The 19084-nt window shown below is 36.3% G+C and overlaps 1 protein-coding gene across 3 annotated transcripts in view; it reads left to right on the forward strand.

The window, feature by feature from the left end:
- The window catches only part of Sntg1 (syntrophin gamma 1), a 647228-nt gene that overhangs the window by 387272 nt on the left and 240872 nt on the right, over positions 1-19084 (forward strand). For 2 of the 3 annotated variants that reach the window (XM_060385900.1, XM_060385899.1), the window contains 2 exons: positions 9398-9451; positions 17672-17806. In XM_060385900.1, the coding sequence (XP_060241883.1) occupies positions 9425-9451; positions 17672-17806 (162 nt within the window). In that variant the 5' untranslated portion in view covers positions 9398-9424. Of the gene's footprint in view, positions 1-9397; positions 9452-17671; positions 17807-19084 lie in introns of those variants that run through there. The other variant, XM_060385901.1, reaches the window with a different exon arrangement.

The raw sequence follows: 19084 nt of genomic DNA on the forward strand, positions 1-19084 counted from the left end.
ATGATTACATAGTAATTAAATGTTTGGGAACCCACACTAATCGTCTTTTCCGAGCAAACAACTGAAATTATTATTTAGTGTTTTGATGAAATATGGTGGGAGACTTGAATTTTAAAAAGCAAGATGTGTAGTTCTGTCAGAGAAGCAGGTAGGTTAGCTGCAGATCTTCACTTCTCCCTGTTCTCCTCTGAGTTAATCACCCGGTCTCATTCCAGCTCTGCAGCAGAACAGCTGCTACAGCCTTCCTTTCTGTTCTGCACCCATCTCCAGCAGAACACACAAGTCTTCCCCTCCAAAATTCCTTCTTCCAGTTCACTGCATTGTCCCATCCTCCACCCCCAGCAGGCCCTCCCTGGTAACCCACAGGCCACTCTGACCATTAAAGCAAGTGGGCTAGCTTAGAGGCTCACGCCTTCCTTTGTTTGTCCAAGTCCAAGCCTCCAGCCTCACTGCCAGCTCTGTAGCAGACCTTCTGTTATGATCTCTCCACAGTCCCTGCTGCCATTCCCAGTGGATTAACTAAGAAGAAGCTTGTGCAATGCCCTGTTATTCTCACTCTTGTGAAGCACTTCAACTTCCAAAAGCCCATGCCTGTTCTTATGTTTTAAGACCCAATACCCAGAAACACCTTTTAACTGGAACCCACAGTGCCCAAACATATTATGACAAAGAAGATGTTCCTACAGGCAGCAAACACTGCCACACTTTTCTTTTTTCTTTTTTAATATGAAAATTAAAAATTTAATTAAAAAAAGAACAATGAACCCATAAACTACATCTTAAATGTGATTGCCATCCCTCAACCTGAAACCCAGACATCTTTTTTTTTTCAATTAGACAACTTTTACTAAATGAGAAAACTACATTTAAAATGTGCTTTAAACAAATGGAATTAGAAAAAAAAGACATGCATTTTAAAGAACTTTTGCACTGTGCTGAAAATCAAATGTTTCTTGCAGTAATACAATGTGCCAATCCATAAAATGTTAAGAGTTCTCAATTTAACATTTTCTTTTTTTTTTATAACTAGAGAGAAAACAGACACTAAGAAAACCAACCAAATAAATAAATAAATAAAAACACCCAACCAACAAAGAGAAGACCAGATATTACCAGCCAGAATTACAAACTTCACAAACAAGAGTACCTAAACATCAAGGTAAAACACAATCAATTACAGCCAGGATGTTATGCCTCCACTGGAGCCCAGGGACCCCATTTCATGAGACGCTGAATATCCCAACATAATTGAAGCACAAATAAAAGAACTTAAAATAGCCTTTATGCATCACCTCAGAGTCAAGATTTGGAAAGAGCCATTCCAAGCAAATGGGTCTGAGAAACAAGCTGGTGTAGTCATTTTAGTGTCTGACAAAATAGCCTTTAGCCCAAAACATAATAAGTGATATAGGGAATAATATTGCATACTCACCAAAGGGGAAAAAAAAACAATAAGAAGGGCATTGTAAGGTCTATGCTCTACATACAAGCCAAGTATGTAAAAGAAACACTTCAACATTTAAACCACATACTGACACTCACACCTGGATAGTAGGAGACTTCAATACCCTGGTCTTCAATGACCCATCTCTTTTGGCTCATTTCTCTAAACAGAGAAATAATGCAATTGTCTGATGTTAGAAATAAAGTGGTTCTAAGAGATATTTACAGTTTGTGCACACAGAAAAGAATATGCATTCTCAGTACCTCATGGAACTTTCTCCAAGTTGAACTCTTACTCAGACACAAAGCATTTCTCAACTTCAATATCATTATGCATTCTTTCTGACCACCACAGACTAAAGCTGGATATCAACAACAGAAACTTTTCAGACTCAGAAAAAAATGGAAAAACCTAATAAAATATGAATCAAAGCAGGAATTAAAATTTTTCTAGTATTGAATGAAAATTAATACACAACATACCCAAAGTTATGACGTGCAATGAAAGCTGCTGTTAGAGGATATTCATAGCACTAAGTCCCTACATTAAAAAGAAATATTGGAGAGATCCCATAAAAGCAGGTTAACAGCACACCTGAAAGCTCTAGAACAAAAAGGAGAGATCACATACAAAGGGAATAGATGGCAAGAAATAGTCAAACTCAAGGCTGAAATCTATCAGATCAATACAAAGAAACAATGAAAGAAATAGTTGGTTCTCTGAGAAAAATCTAAAACTTTTATCCAAATTAACTAAAACACGAAGGAAGAAGATTAACAAACTTAGAAAAGAAAAGGTAGAGCTAATAACAGAGACTGAGGAAAATGGTAGTAAGTGAGGATTGATCATCTTAAGAACCCTGGGTCCTCTTTCTTCTTTATCTTCTTTAGGTGTATACGGTTTAGTATGTTTATCCTATATTTTATGTCTAGTATCCTTTTATGAGTGAATATATACTATGTTTTGTCTTTCTACTTCTGGGATACCTCACTCAGAATGATCTTTTCTATGATCCCACCACTTGCCTGAAAATTTCATGATTTCCTTGTTTGTAATTGCTGAGTAATATTCCATTGTGTAAATGTACCATAATTCTGTGTCCATTCCTCTGTTGATGGATTTCTGGGTTGTTTCAAGGTTCTGGTTATTATGAATAAAGCTGCTTCAAACATGGTTGAGCAAATATCCTTGTTGTGGACATTGGAAGTAGAAGAAAACAAGAAACAGGACAGGAGCCTACCACAGAGGGCCTCTGAAAGACTCTATCTAGCAGTGCATCAAAGCAGATGCTGAGACTCATAATCAAACCTTGGGCAGAGAACCATATGAAAGAAGAGGGAGTTAGTAAGATGTAGAGAGGACAGGGGCCTCACAAGGACCAAATATATCTGGTCACAGGGGTCTTCTCCAAGATTGTTTTTTAACCAAGGACCATGCATGGATATAACCTAGAACCCCTGCTCAGACTTAGCCCATGGCAGCTCAGTATCCACGTGGGTATCTTAGTAAAGGGAACAGGAGCTGTCTCTGATATGAACTCAGTGGCTGGCTTTTTGACCTCCTCCTGCCCTGGCCGCCCTCCAAGGGAGGAGCAGCCTTGCTAGGCCACAGAGGATGACATTGCAGTCAGTCCTGATGAGACCTGATAAGGTCAGATGGAAGGGGAGGAGGACCTCCCCTATCAATGGACTTAGAGAGCAGCAGGGAGCAGATGAGGGAGGGAGGCTGAGGTTGGGAGGAAATAAGGGAGGGGGCTACAGCTGGGATGCAAATGAATAAACTGTAATTAATATAAAAAATAAAAATTAAAACCAGTTTCAAAAAATGGTACTATACCAAATACGAATATCTGAAAGAATTGGATAATGTTCGTTTTAAAATTATTTATTTTTTTTATTTGATGAGTATTGGTGTTTTGCCTGCATGTATGTGTGAGGGCGTCTGATCCTGAATTTATAGACAGTTGTGAGCTGCCATGTGGTCCTGCAAATTAAACCTGGGTCCTCTGGATCAGTCAGTGCTCTTAACTGCTGAACTATCTCTCCAGTCCCCTAGATAATATTCTTGACAGGTGCCACTTACCAAAGTTAAATAATCATTAGATAAGCAATTTAAGCAGACCTGTTTTCCATAGTAAAATAGAAGCAGTAATCAGAACCTCTGAATTTAAAACAAATAAAAAACAAAACCTCAGGAGCAGATGGCTTTAACACAGAATCGTACCAGTTTTCTTATGAACACAGTTGTAAAAACACTCAAAACACACTTGCAAACCAAATCTAAGAACACATAAAAAAATACCAGCACCATGGGAGAGTAGGAGGTTGTTTTTAACAAAACCTCAATTGTTTGATTTTACCAATAAAGACTCTGGAGTCAGGTGCAAGGGTGAAAACCTACTCTCTCAGAGAGGCAGAGAAAGCACCCAAATGATCTTCTTCCTCAGCAGAAGGAATCTCACTTCTCACACATCATCTCAAACCACCTTTTTCAAACTTAATGTTCTTCTCTTCTATTTCCTGTGCATCTCTCTATCTATTCTCTTGTCTTCCTCTTCCTCTCTACTTTTTTTTTCTTAATAATGTTTTAAAAAATAATGTTCACTTCTTGTCAACTTGTTGCTTGCTCCACCTCTTGACCTATGGCTGACTTTATCTAATCCTGTTTACAATATACAAGCAGAAAGCTCTTGGAATAAAGGTTTGTAATAAGGCTCAGCCGAAGCACAACTAAAACAGGTTTTTCTAATAAATAATGATCTTGGGGTTCCCAGTGTGATCACATATCCTGCAATAATAGGCTTCATCAGTTCAACACACATAAGTCAAAAATTGTAATCCACCATATAAAAAAAACTGAAAGAAAAAAACATGAAAAGTTTATTATATGCAGAAAATGCTTTTGACAAAATCCGACACACTTCATCATAAAAGTCCTATAGAGATAAGAAATACAAGGGACATACCTAAACAAAATAAAGGCAGTTTACAGAAAGCATATAGGCAGCATCAACTTAAATGGAGAGAAACTAAAAGCTGTTCTACTAAAATCAGTAACAGGACAAGGCAGTGCGTTTTCTCAGTCTGTATTCACTATAGTACTTGAAGTCTTAGTTAAAGCAATAATACAGCTGAAGGAGATAAAAAGATACAAACTGGAAAGGGAAGAAACCAAAGTATTCTTATTTGCAAATGATATAATAGTAAACATAAATGACCCTAAAAATTACACTGAGAAACTCCTTCAGCTGAGGAATAAATTCAGAAAAGTAGCTGGATACAAAATTAACTCACAGAAATTAACAGTCCTATAAACAAACAAAGAATGGTCTAAGAAAAATCATAGAAACAACACCATTCACAATAGCCTCAAATTATATGAACTATCTTGAGATTACTCTAACCAAGCAAGTAAAAGAAATATGATAAAAACTTCAGGAGACTGAAGAAAAAGAACTGAAGAATAAATCAGAAAGCTGAAGGATATCTCACGTTCTTGGATCAGTGACAGTGTCATAGTAAACATGATATTTTACCAACAGGTATCTAGAGATTCACTGTAATCTCCATTCAAATTCCAACGCAATTTTTCACCCACATGGTGAAGACAATTATCTAGTTTTATAAGGAATCATAAAACAAACAAACAACAACAACAAAAAGATACCCAAAGATAGCTAAAAGAATCCCGAACAACAAAATACCTACTTGAGTTATCAATATTCCATTTAATGTTGTACTAGAAAGCTATGTTGATAAAAACACACAGCATTGACACATGCTGTCCAGTGGAATTGAATTAAAACCTAGACATAAGTCCAGGCACCTATGGACATCTGTTTTTTTTTATAAAGAAGCCATAAATATACAATGGAATAAAGACAGCATCTTCAACAAATGGTGCTGTTCAAATTGCATGTCTGCATGTAGAAGAATACAAATAGATGCAAACCTAGTGCCCTAAACAAAACTCCAGTGCAAATGGATCAAAAGCATCAGCATAAAAACATGTACACTGAACCTGATAAACAGAATGTGAAGAATAAATTTGACCTCATTGGAGTAAGAGAAAACTTTCTGAACAGAACTCCATAAGCTCAGGCACTAAGATGAACAATTAATTAATGGTACTTCATGAAACTGAAAAGTTTCTGTAAAGCAAAGTATACTGTCATTAGGACAGTGCAGTAGCTTACAGAATGAGCAAAGATTTTTACCAACTCCAAATCAGATAGAGGACTAATACCCAATATATATATAAAGTACTCAAGAATCTATATAAAAAAGAAAAAATAACCCAATTTAAAAATGGAGTACAGATTTAAATAAATTACCAAAGGCTATTAAATACTTAAAGGTATATAAAATCCCTAGCTATTAGGGAAATACAGATGGAAACTACTTGTATAGATTTATAATGCCTGTCAGAAAGCTTACAGTCAACAACAAACCGCAACAACAAAACCAAACAAAACCCATCTCATGCAGAATAGAATGTAGTCTAAGAGGAACACTGATACATTGCTAGTGAAGTTTTATGGAAATCTTTGTGGTAGTTTCTCAAGAAGATGGGACTTAATCTATCTCAATGTTCAGCTATATTAATTTTAAGAATTTACACAAAGGATGCTTCATCCTATCTCAGAGAAACTTGCTCAACCATGTTCATTGCTGCTCTGTTCATAAAGAAATCTAAATGTCCCTCAAGAGAAGAATGGATAAAGAAAATGTGCTACATTTATTCAATGGAAGATTGTTCAGTTATTTTAAAATGACCTGAAATTTTCAGGCAAATGGATGGAACTAGAAAACATCATTTTAAATTAAGTATTTCAGACCCCAAACCAAATACGGTTATGCATTCACTTATGTGTGGGTATTAGCTATTAAGCCTATGGCAACCAAGCCATAATTCATGGAACACAGAGGGTAGGTTTAGAATGAGGTCCTAAGGAGTATAGGTAGATCTCATAGGAGAGGAAAATAAAAATTATATACATGGATAGAATGGCGAGCTAAAATGAGAGGATCAAGTAGAAGGAGAGGTCATGGTTTGGGATGGAATAAGGGGAAAAACAGCTAAAATTAATGCCCATTTGAGGGGTGATTTGGGAATCTAATACAGTAAAAACTTTAATATATACATATGAAGGTAATCTAAGTGAAACTGCCAAATACTGGAGTCCCAACTAGCCATCTTTTGTCACCAATAAAGGCTTCCAGTTCCAGGATTTGGTTACACACCGTTGAAATGTTTACCAGTGGATCTCCATTGGAATCCCCAATGGACAATAGCAACCCAGGCTATTGTCAAGGCTATAGATTACTCTCTAGAAACTTACAGCAAAGCTCCATTGCTGAAGACAGCTCCTGTATGGAACATGGGGTTGTCAAGGTGGTGGTGACTCAACAGAGCATTCACACCTGTCTCAGCACCTTCAGTATGAGAAGGTATTCTTTCCGCTGCCAAAAGAGAAATGTCAACACCAAGCTAGCTTCGAAATTTTTATCTACAATGGTGTACCAGGTCCTTTGAATATATATTATGGATTCCAGTTTAGTGTTTTTATGAGATTCCTGAGTGTGAAAACACGTGGGCCTCTGATTTCTGTCTTCTCTTTGTCTCTTTTTCATCTGTTGGTTTGCCTTACCAGACTTTTATATTTTTGTTTTTGCTATCTTTTATGTATGTATGTATGTATGTATGTATGTATGCATCTATCTATCATTTATCTATCTATCCTACTATCTGTCTATCTAATCTATCATCTGTCTATGAATGAATACCTAGCCACTAGAGCAAAATTTAATGACTGAACTTCAACTTGTACTTTCTTCGAAAGGGTAAAGCAATTTTCTCCAGTATAGTGACATAAGAATGCCAACTACTCCAGGACAGTCCTAGTGTTCAGGAGTAGTTAATCAATCTGTAACAGACTCCTCTGTTTCTTTGTGTGTGTGTGTTTATTGAGTGAGAGTTAGGTGTCTTGTTTATTTGTTTTTTCTTTTTCTTTTGGGGGTAAGGATTTATTTGGTTTTCTTGTTTTTTTTTTTGAGTGTTTTTTTTTAAATTTGGCTTTTGCTTGTTTTTTGAGAATGAACTTAAATTTGGACAGGTAGTCAGTGGGAGAGGATCCATCAGGACTTGGGGAAGGGGGAGAATATAATCAATATATATTTAATTTTAAAACTTGTTTTACACAGTAACATGTACTATAAAAAGCAAGATGTAATAAAATAGTAAGGCAAATTGGTAGATCCTTTGTTTAAATGTAATATTGTTTTAAAATAACACATTAAAATGCATATGCTAAAGTTACATTCAGTATGTGAATCCAAATACAAAGTTTAGTTTACCTTATCGCTTAGTATCTTCATGTGTATTTTCATAAGTCAATTGCTAGCAGCAAGACATTTATTTTGATGTGTCTATTAATTAATTAATTAATTTATTTATTGGGTGTTTATATGTGTGTTTACACAGGTGCACTTCTGTATATGTTTGCATATAGACTAGAGGTCAAGCCATGTTTTCCATTGTTCTTTAGCTTATTTTTTTTTTGAGACATGGTCTCAGTCTGAAATTAAATCTTACTGATTTGGCTAGAATGACTTGCTAATGCATGGCAGGGATTTGCCTTGCTCATCTCCCTTCCCAATGCTAGAAAGAAATGCTGTTGTTGTCGATTTCATTGTCTTGTCCTTGTCCTTGTCCTTGTTCTTCTCCTCCTCCTCTTATTCCTTCTTCTCCTCCTCTTTTCTGTCTCCTTTAAACCTCTTCCTTTTCTTCTTCTCTTCATTTACACGTATGTAATAGGTTGAAGTCGGATCTATATGATTCTCTTTCTGTTTTTAAAATTAATACAAATTTTCTATCTTTTTTCCGTAACCCTGCTAATGATTTGTTGTGTAAGTGAATGGCAACTAATTATCTTCTGCACTTTAGTAAAATAAAATCAGGTCGACCATCCCAAAAACTTATTCTGCATTCTTTATGTGTTACATGAAATATTCAGTTTCTACTGAAAGGGGCCAATTTCAATTCTGTGTGTCCCAACAATCAGTGACAGTTAAGGCATTTCCCATGCTGTTTTTCTACACTTAATTGACCAAGCATTCCTTGATCTCATACAACAAACTGACATAGGAGGCAGAGCTTTACTCTTTCAAAGGCAGAGTAATTATTGAGCAGCATATTCTCCTGTTTTGAAGACTATTTTATTCTCTGAAGTTTTCCTTATGTAAACACTATGCGCAGCTGGACACTGCTTTTTTTTTTACATTTTTTATACATTTTTTATAATGTTTGGCTTTCTATGTTTAAGATATATTATGAACAACATGCTACAATAAAAATTTTGAAACATTATATGCATTTAAGTCTATATTCATTGTTTTGTTATATGGTGACCTCTAAGTAAAAATGTTTGTTGATTATGTCTATTTTCAACTGTCTTATTTTTATGCAAACCGATGAGTAACTTGCTTTATTGTATCATAATGTTTGTGAATAAAAATTTAGATTACAGAGAGAATTATTCATGCATGTAGGTTTTCAATTAAAATGTGTAAGATTATTTAACTTCTCATTCAAGAGATAACAAGATGAATGGCAACATTTAATTAAACTTTGAGTTCTCCTTTTCACAAAGTCAGGTTTCAAGACAAATGGTACAATTGAGGAAGAACTTGAGGAAAGAGGCCAGTCACAAGGCCAATCAGCCTATACAAAGGCAAATGCAGAGACCTGGGATATTCTCCATTACCCTAGATACTTTCCCAAACCTTGAAATGAACATTATTTTTGATGTCTGCCTTTCACTATTATTTTGTTTCTTTCCATGGGCTGTCTATACTGTTTTCCCTCAGCAGTATTTTGTTTTATTATGCTATGCTTAAGTTCAGTGTCAATCCCCATGCTGCTTGTAACAACCTATTCTTTCTATATTTACAGACCACATCCTTCACAGTGCCACAGCACATGGATTTCAGAACTACCTGTGAGGAGGTAAGTCAACAGATTTTCTACTTGTTATAGTTTGTAACTATGAAACACCTGGCCAGACTCTGTAGATATGAAACACTGCTTTTCTGAGAAAATGAGTGAAGGGCTCCTTACCACCAAATATATTTTATTCCTTAAAGGTAGAAGCCCAAGTTCACTTGGGAAACCATGCATCTTAACTCTTTCTGGAGCATGTGAGCATAACTGAATTGCTCTTCTCCATAAGTGGTGCATGGCATGATGGTGCAGATGGAAGATATTGAAAGGTGCTGTTTCGTGATCCTAATCCTATGTAAGTATTTCTAACAATTAGAACTCTGTGCAGCACTGCTCTCAAACTTGGTATGCGGGGACATGATGTATACAGTGGGACACACGGGGACACTCTAAAGCTTCAACAGCAAGAGCTTTGTTTTGTTTTGTTTTTCTCTGTTGGGAGAGGTTGCAGATGTGAAGGGTGGATATTAGGGGAGAGGGGGATTAGCAGAATTGGGAAGCGTGATATGAAATTCACAAAGAACCAATGAATAAAAAGTTTAAAAGCAAAAGCTCAAAATTAAGTGATGTATACTCCTTCTAGGGTGTGGCAATCTATTCAAGTGTGTGCTTCCATAATGCATGGACTCGGGCCTTGAAAAATATAGCATTATGTGTTAGCAAAGAAAAACACTGTCCTTTCTTTTCATCCTTTGTGATTCATTCAAATCATTATTTAAAAAATTTCATGCAAAATGGAAATATTTTGCATTTTTCTAAGAATTTTAAGTATTTTATTCTACAAAAAGAGCTCACCCCAACCCCAAGGGAAAACAGAACAATTATAACTTAGTATCTGTGTTAGTGTTTAAATCAAACAAAAAATAAGTAAAAAAAAAAATCTTCATTTCTTATTTACTTTTAAAGAGATACATTCCAAAATAAAATCAATTTGATCAAGTTCTATCTACCAATCCAGCAATATAGAAGACACTAGCCTGAAGATGTTAACTATACCTAAGAGAACACCAGGGGAAGTAATCTTAGTACAATTAGTCACATGGAGGAGAAAGCCCCACACCATAAGGACAAATAATAGGCATCAGCAAACACATCTCATTGATAACCATCAATATTAATGGTCTCAATTACCCAATCAAGAGGCAGAGACTAACAGATTGGGTTAACAAACAGAATCCATGGGATGGAATCCATGAGTGACGCTGATCCAGCGGTCCAAAACCTGAGATGGATAAGTCATGGGCATAGGGGAAAACAAGTTACTATTTTCTGCCACGGAACATAACAATCAATTGATTTTTAGTGATATATCACTATGTACATACATCTATAGCCATAGAGCAGTGCCTCCCTCAGCCATTATCTTTTTGAAGTACATGGGAACTAAAACAGAGACCTATCACTGGTCAGTGAACAGAGTTAGAGGTATTGGACCACTCGGTATTAAATGGTACATCTTCATTATACTCCTCCACTCAGGGCTCATGGTTCTATGAAGAAGACAGAGTGGAAAGATTGCTAGACCCAGAGGGAATAGATGTCTCCAAGGAAAAAGTACCCTTCAGACACAACAGGACTGATGCACATCTGAACTCACAGAGATTGTAGCAGCTCACAGAGGGCCAATACAACAAACAAACAAACAAAAACAACAGAAACAACCTAGTAGAATTTTGTCACATATATCTTTGGGCACTTATTTTTCTTATTGATCTTTTATAGTATAGTTTGGTTTCTGAGTTTGCATTCTTGTATATGTTTGAGTTTCTTTTTCTGTTCATTTGCAGAGTTTTTATTTCTTTATTAAAGAAAGAGGGAAGAAAAGGGTGTAGGATTGCATGAGTAAGGGTGGTGGGATGGATCAGGAGATGCTGGGAGATGGGAAATTTTAATTAGAATATATTATATGAAAACAAAAATTTTCAATTAAAATTATCCCTATAGAAAAAGTTTGATGTATGTATTTGTGAAATACCCCCATAAAATGTTCCTTTAATAGCCAGATTTATAATAATTTTTCTGTACATGTCACATAAATTTTAGCTAGTTATAGTGGTGCATGCCGTTAATTCCAGCACTCAGTGGGCAGAGGCAGTTGGATCATTGAGTTTGAGGCCAGCCTGGTCTACAAAGCAAGTCCAGGACAACCAATGCTACACAGAGAAATCCTGTCTTGAAAAACTAGCCAGCCTAACTAACTAACTAACTAACTAACTAACTAACTAACTAACAAAAAAGAAAAAAAGAAAAAAAAAGAAATTTCTTCACTGTTTGGAGATACATGGTTGCCAACAATTTTATATCAATAAGGAAAAACAAGGATAAACTTATGTCATAAGGATATACTAAAATTGTGAGCCATCAATATATTTTGGGATTTTTAATTCATAAGAAATTAGGATCTTGGGTCTCTGGAGGCTGCTGAACAAAGCAATCGTGGAGAAAAGGGGAGCAAACCTTTCCATGTAATAGAGAATCTTAATCCTCCAGTTGTGTAGCTTTAGGGGAAAATAATTCACTACTTAAAGAGAAATCTGTTACTGAGTTTCTCCTTCATTGGCTAATGTGTTTACACTTGATGGACATCTGGGTTAAGACGATGGTGTCATTTTAATAATAGTTCATAATAGTTTATGAGATTTGTACAGGCTAATGAGATTTCAATAACCTGATCTTATCTGTAAGATATATGGAGAGTCAAGAGTCATCCCTATATAATTTTTGCCTGAAGGAAACAGAGGCAAGCACTAGGAAACAGAACTATCTGTCCCCCAGTCCAACCTCAGTGTGAGTTCTCCACCTCTTAGAGTGGAGAGTAAAGTGGACTACTATTTTCTCAGCACATATTAAGCCATAGGCAAATAGTTTTCAAAGAATAAAGTATACACCCACCTCAAATGCGCTGTCATTTCTAACTGAATTCTCATGGTTCAATGTTAGGACACTATAACCCTTTGTGACTGTGTTGTAATGTCAATTTATCCTCACTTTATATTTGTGTGTTTCCCCAAGCAGCTATTTATTGGTGTGTGTGTTTTGATCTAATAAAATAGCTTCCCAACTTACTTATTTTTGAACCTCACATGTTTTGAAGTTAAAGTGTGCCCAATATCTGTGTTCTGTAACAGTCAACTATGTAATAATTAAGATAATTTTTTTGAACATGGCTTGAAATAATGCTTACAATGCTTACTATTCTTTACTGGAAATAAGATTGGAAACCCTCCTGTCAGGTCTGAGCTGCCCATACTTTATCTGACTCTTTCTTTAACTTTATATGTGAAATAATGGTGTACTTCTGGGTGTTTTGGGAAAAGCCCTTCTCCAATTGAAATGCAAATATTTGTGATTACCAACTGTATTCTTAAACAACTGGGAATTTTGGTACAAAATAAACATACATGGAAAAATCATCAAATATGGTCAATTTTGATCACTTGGCTTTGATACTTCTATATCCAAAGTCCTCTCACCTTCCTTAGACTATCCTTGCATTAACTGGCCAAGATTAAACTGTAAACATGAGAGATTTTTTTTCATATGAAATTTTAGAAAAATTACTTTATATTAAGAAAAACAATAATATTCTAATGTGGAAACAGTTGTACCCTGTAGATCTTCCTACTTCAATAACATTGTAGAACAGATTAGTGCAGATTTGGCAAGCAGAGGCTAGGAGTATTGCTACCAGACAGGAAGAAGGAATGAAATTAAGTAAGTTTCTTCATAAAAATGGCAGAATTATTTTACAACATCAGAGCAATCCTTTGTGACAGGTTTTTTTTAAGTGCTTCTTAGCATATAGAACAATAAAAATGACCACCATACCAAAAGAAATCTACAGATTCAATGCAATCCACATCAACATATCAGCACAATCTTCACAAAAATTGCAAGGTCAGTCTTAAAATTCATATGAAACCAGAAAAAGCAGGAACAGAGAAAACAGTCCCAAATAGTAAGAGAACTGTTAGAGGTATCATGCCCAATTCGCTACAGAGCCACAGTAATGAAAGAAGCATGGTATTAGAACAAAAACATGCATGTTCATCAATGAAATTGAACTAAAGACACAAAGAGAAGCCTGCGTGCATCGGGATACCTAGTTGTTCAAAAAGAAGCAAAAACTACACAGTGAAAAACAGATGGCATCTTTAACAAATGACGTTGGTCAAACTTGACTGCATACAACTCCAATGGGCCAAGGACTTCAAAATAAGGCCAGATAAACTGAATACAATAAAAGAGAAAGTGGGGAATAGTCTTGAACTCATTGGCACAGGAAATGACTCTCTGAACAAGACACGGATATGAAAGGCACTCAGGACAAGCCATGAATGGGAGCTCCTGAAACTGAAAAGCTTCTGTATGGCAGAGGACATTATCATTTGGACAAAGCAGGAAGCTATGAAAGGTGAAAGGATCTTTACCAATTTCATCGATGACAGGCGGTAAGCAGCTAAAATATATAAACAACAACAGCAACAAAAAGCAACCAAGAAGACTAGACATCAAGAAACAAATAACCCAATTAAACAATGGGATACAGAACTAAACAGAATTCTGAATAGATGAAAATGAAATGACTTAGAAATGAAAAAAAATCATCAATATCCTTGGTTTTCAGGAAATGCAACTCAAAACTACTGTAAATTTTTGTCATACATTAGTCAAAATGGCCAAGATCAATAAAAAAAATGACATTCATGCTGAAAAGAATGTGGCGAAAGGGAAACATTTATTCTCTATTTCTGGGAGTGAAAATTTGTACAGCTATTATGGAAATCACTATGGCTGTGCCTCAGGAAGCAAGGAATAATTTCCCTCAAGATCCAGATTTACCACTTGAGCATATGCCCAAAAGACTATAAATCTTACTTGCTCATCTATGATAATTCCTGTTCTACTCATAATAGCCAGGTATTGGTAACAGCCTAGATGCACTTCAACAGATGAACAGACAATAAATACGTGGTATATTTACACAATGGAATATTATTCGGCTATTTAAAAAATAAAATCATGATAAATTGATTTTAACAGGATTTTAAATAAAATAGTAGATAAACTGATGAAATTAAAACAATCAAATAAACAAAAAAAATGTATTAAGTTGACCAGACCCCAAAAGATGACAACTAGGGCTATTGCCTAGGCTATTTGTTGTTTTCTATTAATTGATTGTACGGCCCTATTGCTGAAGAGAATCCTTATATATCTTATTGAACTCAGAGAAGTTCAGGTGGTGCTTAACTAGAGCCTTCACCACTACTGACTATTGTTCATGGAACTGGAAGGTACTTTGCACACTACCAGAGGAAAAAGCCAAGCACTAACTGACAACTTCTTAATCTACAATGTCGACTTGCCTGCACAATAAGCTGGTGTGATAGTGCCACAAAAGTTGTGGGTGCAAACAACCACTCTCTGATTGGATTTGCAGTCCACTCCACAAGATGAAACCCATGGCAAACAATGCTTGAATGGTTAGATAGTTGCTAGAGACAAGATAGCCCACGGTGTTAGATGAAACCAAATACTGTTGTTCTGCTAAGGGAAAATATCAATAAAATAACTCTTAAAATATCTGCTATACCCATAGATCAGTGCCTCACCCAGCCATCACTGGAGAAGCTTCCTCTTGAAAGTAAATGAGAACTAATAAAGAGACCCACAACTGGACAATGCACAGAGTGAGAAACTATAAAACAGTCCTCAATGGGATGTCTTCATCAAGTCTTCCCTCTCACGGATCATGGATCTATGTGAAAAGGGATGAAGAAAGATTATAAAAGTCAGATGGATGACTGCAAGGAAAAAGGGACTTCCAGACATAAGATGACTAATGTAAATAAGTCTTCACAGAAAACTTGACAGTATGTATAGGTTCTGCACAAGGTGTCCTAATAGTGTCCCAGAAACTGAGAGAGGGATATGGACATGAGCTCCTATGCCTAAGAAGGTATTTCCAATGGACAACTGCTTGCAAAATAAAATTTAGTTGTCACCCATAGAGTCTCAGTGGGCATATAAACCACACTCTAGGGTTGGCCCCATGCCCAATAGTAATGGTCAACACCAAACAAACTCAATGTCACTTTTGTATATCTTTCTTTTCTTTTATCTTATATTGCTTTGAGGTTTTTCAAAATCTCATTGGTCTTTTAGTTGTGCATTATGTTTTATAATTCTGTGTTTTTATGTGGTGTGTGTGTGTGTAAGTGTGTCTATGTCTGTATGTGTATGTTTCTGTCTTTTTAAATTACTTTTTCTGGTTTGTTTTCTAAAGAGAGAGAGAAAGAAGGTATGGAGGTGTAGAGTTGGACATCTGGGGAGGAGGGAAGGATCTGGGAGGAGACGAGGTAGGGGGAAGCTGTAATCAGAACATACTGTGTGATAAAAAAATTATTTTCAATAAAAATAGTATGGTTTAATTATCCAAAATACTGATCCCGACTCAAAGGAAAACAAAAGAGGTTTGGGAACAATTGACAAACAAACAAATCAATTCCACATCAAATGCATACTCAATCCGAGGCGTTTCTGGTAGACTGTTTTGGGGTTGCTTTGTGAGACTTTACTGAAGATCGGCTCTAACATATAGCAGGAATACTTTGCTGTCTCATCACACAAGACCAGTGCACATCGAGTGAGAAAAGTTTAGCTCACATTCCAGACTATCATGCTATGGAAGGCAGTCTTTTTATTGTACATACAAAGCTATCTGATCCTATAGATACATAAAGACTTAATTTTAGGAAATGAAGCTTTTTTAATATTTTATACTACCATTCTTTAGTATATATGGATACAATTAATACCTCTTTGGATTGTGTGTCAGGATGATGGGTTTTAAAACCCTACTATTTGGGTTGCTGACTTCAGTTTCAGAACACATTGAATGAATGTCAGCTTGAGATTAAAACGAAATTTCTAACTGTTTTGAAATATTTATAAATGTTTTGTCATTTTGTTTTCCTGTGGTGTTCTTAGGGTTGGTTGTTTGAATAGTGAAAACAAACAAAACAAAAAATCCTGAAGCTGCTCTGTGTCTTTACTACCAAATATTCAGCTGAGATTTAATTTTTGTGTAAAAATAAACACATTCATCTGATTACTCTGCCTCCTCACAAAAGAATGATCTTGTAAGCACTAATAGTAAACATTAAATATAGCACATTCTAAGGAAACAGAATTCAGCTGATGCCTTTGAATAGTTATTGCCAAATCAAGCCTGGCACTATTTATTTAAGTACACACTGTCCTTAAATAAGTTGGATACACATCCTGTGCATTTACCCATCAGGCCAAGTATGGCTCAATGATTATTAAAGAGAAGTAGCATCGTTGAAGTAGTGATCGTTTTTATTGACTTTGTGATTCACACTAAGATTCAGGAAAAAAAAATTCAGAAGTCCTTAGTCTGTTTGCATAATTTCCAAAAATGTATAAGCAAAAACATGAGCTTACAATAACACCTTTCTATCTTATAATAAAATCTGTTTTTAATTTTTTCATTTAGGTAGTTATCAAAACCCTCATCTTCATCCATTTATAGGTACAAAGTCTGTTTGTGTGTGTGTGTGTGTGTGTGTGTGTGTGTGCATATAGATGCATTCATGTATATGTGCTCACAACTAGAAGTGATAAGATAGTGGAAACCTAAATAAATCCTAAGCATATAGTTTCAGTTTTGAATTTTATGTCAAAGACAGAAAGTGGCTTAATGCTTACCGAGACAAGGATGAGAAATGGAGACCAGATGTACAGGATGGTTCTTTTTCTTATGTTCCTTTTGGAGTAATCAGTTATTTGAAAGTGATTATACACGTGGTGCATAGTATATGTATCCTGAATATATATACCCCAAACTGTAAGTTACAAACCTTAAATGGTTAAATTTTATGAAATGTAAAATGTATCTTGATGTATCTATAACCTTTACATTTAACATATTAAACAATGGTTTCATCATTTCTCAGTGTAATGCGGTCTCCCCCCATGTCTCAGTGTGGTTTCTCTGGCATGGTCTCCATTACCTGAACCTCCACTTTCCTTGAAGTGGTTATTGATTCTTTAGTGTCTCTGTGAACTCTTGTGTAAATGATGAGTGCATTGCTCTCAGGTCTCAAGTGTTGCCCATCACATTTTGCTGTAAATAGTTGTGAGAATTATAACCTGTGTATTGAACAATTTTTTTCTCTTTCTTGCTCTTTTTATCTGAAGACAAAGACAGGGGTTTGCTTGCTACAAGATGGTAACCAGGAACCTTTCAAAGTTCGGCTTCACCTCGCCAGAGATCTGCTGATGCTACAGGAACAGGATGTGCTATGTGTGTCTGGTGAGCCTTTCTATTCTGGTGTAAGTAGCTCTTCCATTGGCATTTTTTTTATTCTGCTTTTTTGGTAATGAACATACTTGTTCACAAAAAACTCAGAACACATTTTCTCTAGTCAACTGCCCTGTAGGTAATTTTTGTTCACACTGCACAGTAAGCCATGTCCCCATTTTTTTTTTTTTTCAATGCAGTTTATTCAGGAACCTTGAACAATCATCTGACCCTGGGGAAAGCCAGCCCACAGCTTAAATAGCCTCTGGGTAGCCAACCCCAGCGTGCCATGTGGGCAATGCAGATAGGTCCACATACATGGAAGCAAGCCAGATCCTCAGATTGGGTTACATAGTAATGTGAAGAGGGACTGCCTCTGACATAATCTGATTGGCCTGCTCTTTGATCACCTCCCCCTGGAGGGGAGCAGCCTTACCAGGCCATAGTAGAGGACAATGCAGCCACTTTTGATGTGAACTGATAGACTAAGATCAGAAAGGAGAGGAGAACCTCCCCTATCAGTGGACTTGGGGAGTGGCATGCAAGCAGAAGGAGGAGGGAGGGTGGGATTGGGAGGGGAGGAGGGAGGGGCTTATGGGGGGATGCAGAATGAATAAAGTGTAATTGATGAAAATTTTTTAAAAAAAGGGAAAAAAATAATTTAAGAACCTTAAAGGACTTTCAAAAGTGGAGGAAAACATGGAGTTAGTCAATTTACATGGAGCACGTCTCGCCCCTGGGGGCAATGGTCTCCTGAACCTACTCAGACCTTGGACTCCACCACTGCTAGTTCTAGAACTGATGCAGGATGTTCCAACAAGGGGGTTAAGGCTTCTCATAATATTTCCATGTCCCCATTTTAAGAACACCGATTATGCCCCAACACACTATAAAGACTTTATCTACCGAGTTCTTGCTGCCATATGACAGTGAGTGATTTCTGCATTTTCTTACCATGTGAGAGTTCAAGTCTGGTTTAGAACAATGTTTACCAATGCCCTCTGCCCTGGTCTTGTACATATAACACCACTTTCTGGAGTGATGTTGAGTATGGTGGTAGAAATCATCTTCCAACGTCCTTGAACAAAGAGACTCAAAGGTAAGGCTCACTGAATCCAAGGTGAAATATTTTCCCCGGGACTGTATCTAACTGGGTCCACAGACCATCAGGATAGTATTCGACAAGGGCAGTGAACAGTGAACACTCACTGTTCTAACAGATGTGCAGATGTGTGGTGCTCTTCTGACTCTGGCCTCAGGGAAAAAATTGTTTAATAAAACTAACTGGAATACCTCTTAGTACCATATCA

The sequence above is a fragment of the Meriones unguiculatus genome, chromosome 6 (assembly GCF_030254825.1).
Source record: "Meriones unguiculatus strain TT.TT164.6M chromosome 6, Bangor_MerUng_6.1, whole genome shotgun sequence".
NCBI lineage: Eukaryota > Metazoa > Chordata > Mammalia > Rodentia > Muridae > Meriones > Meriones unguiculatus.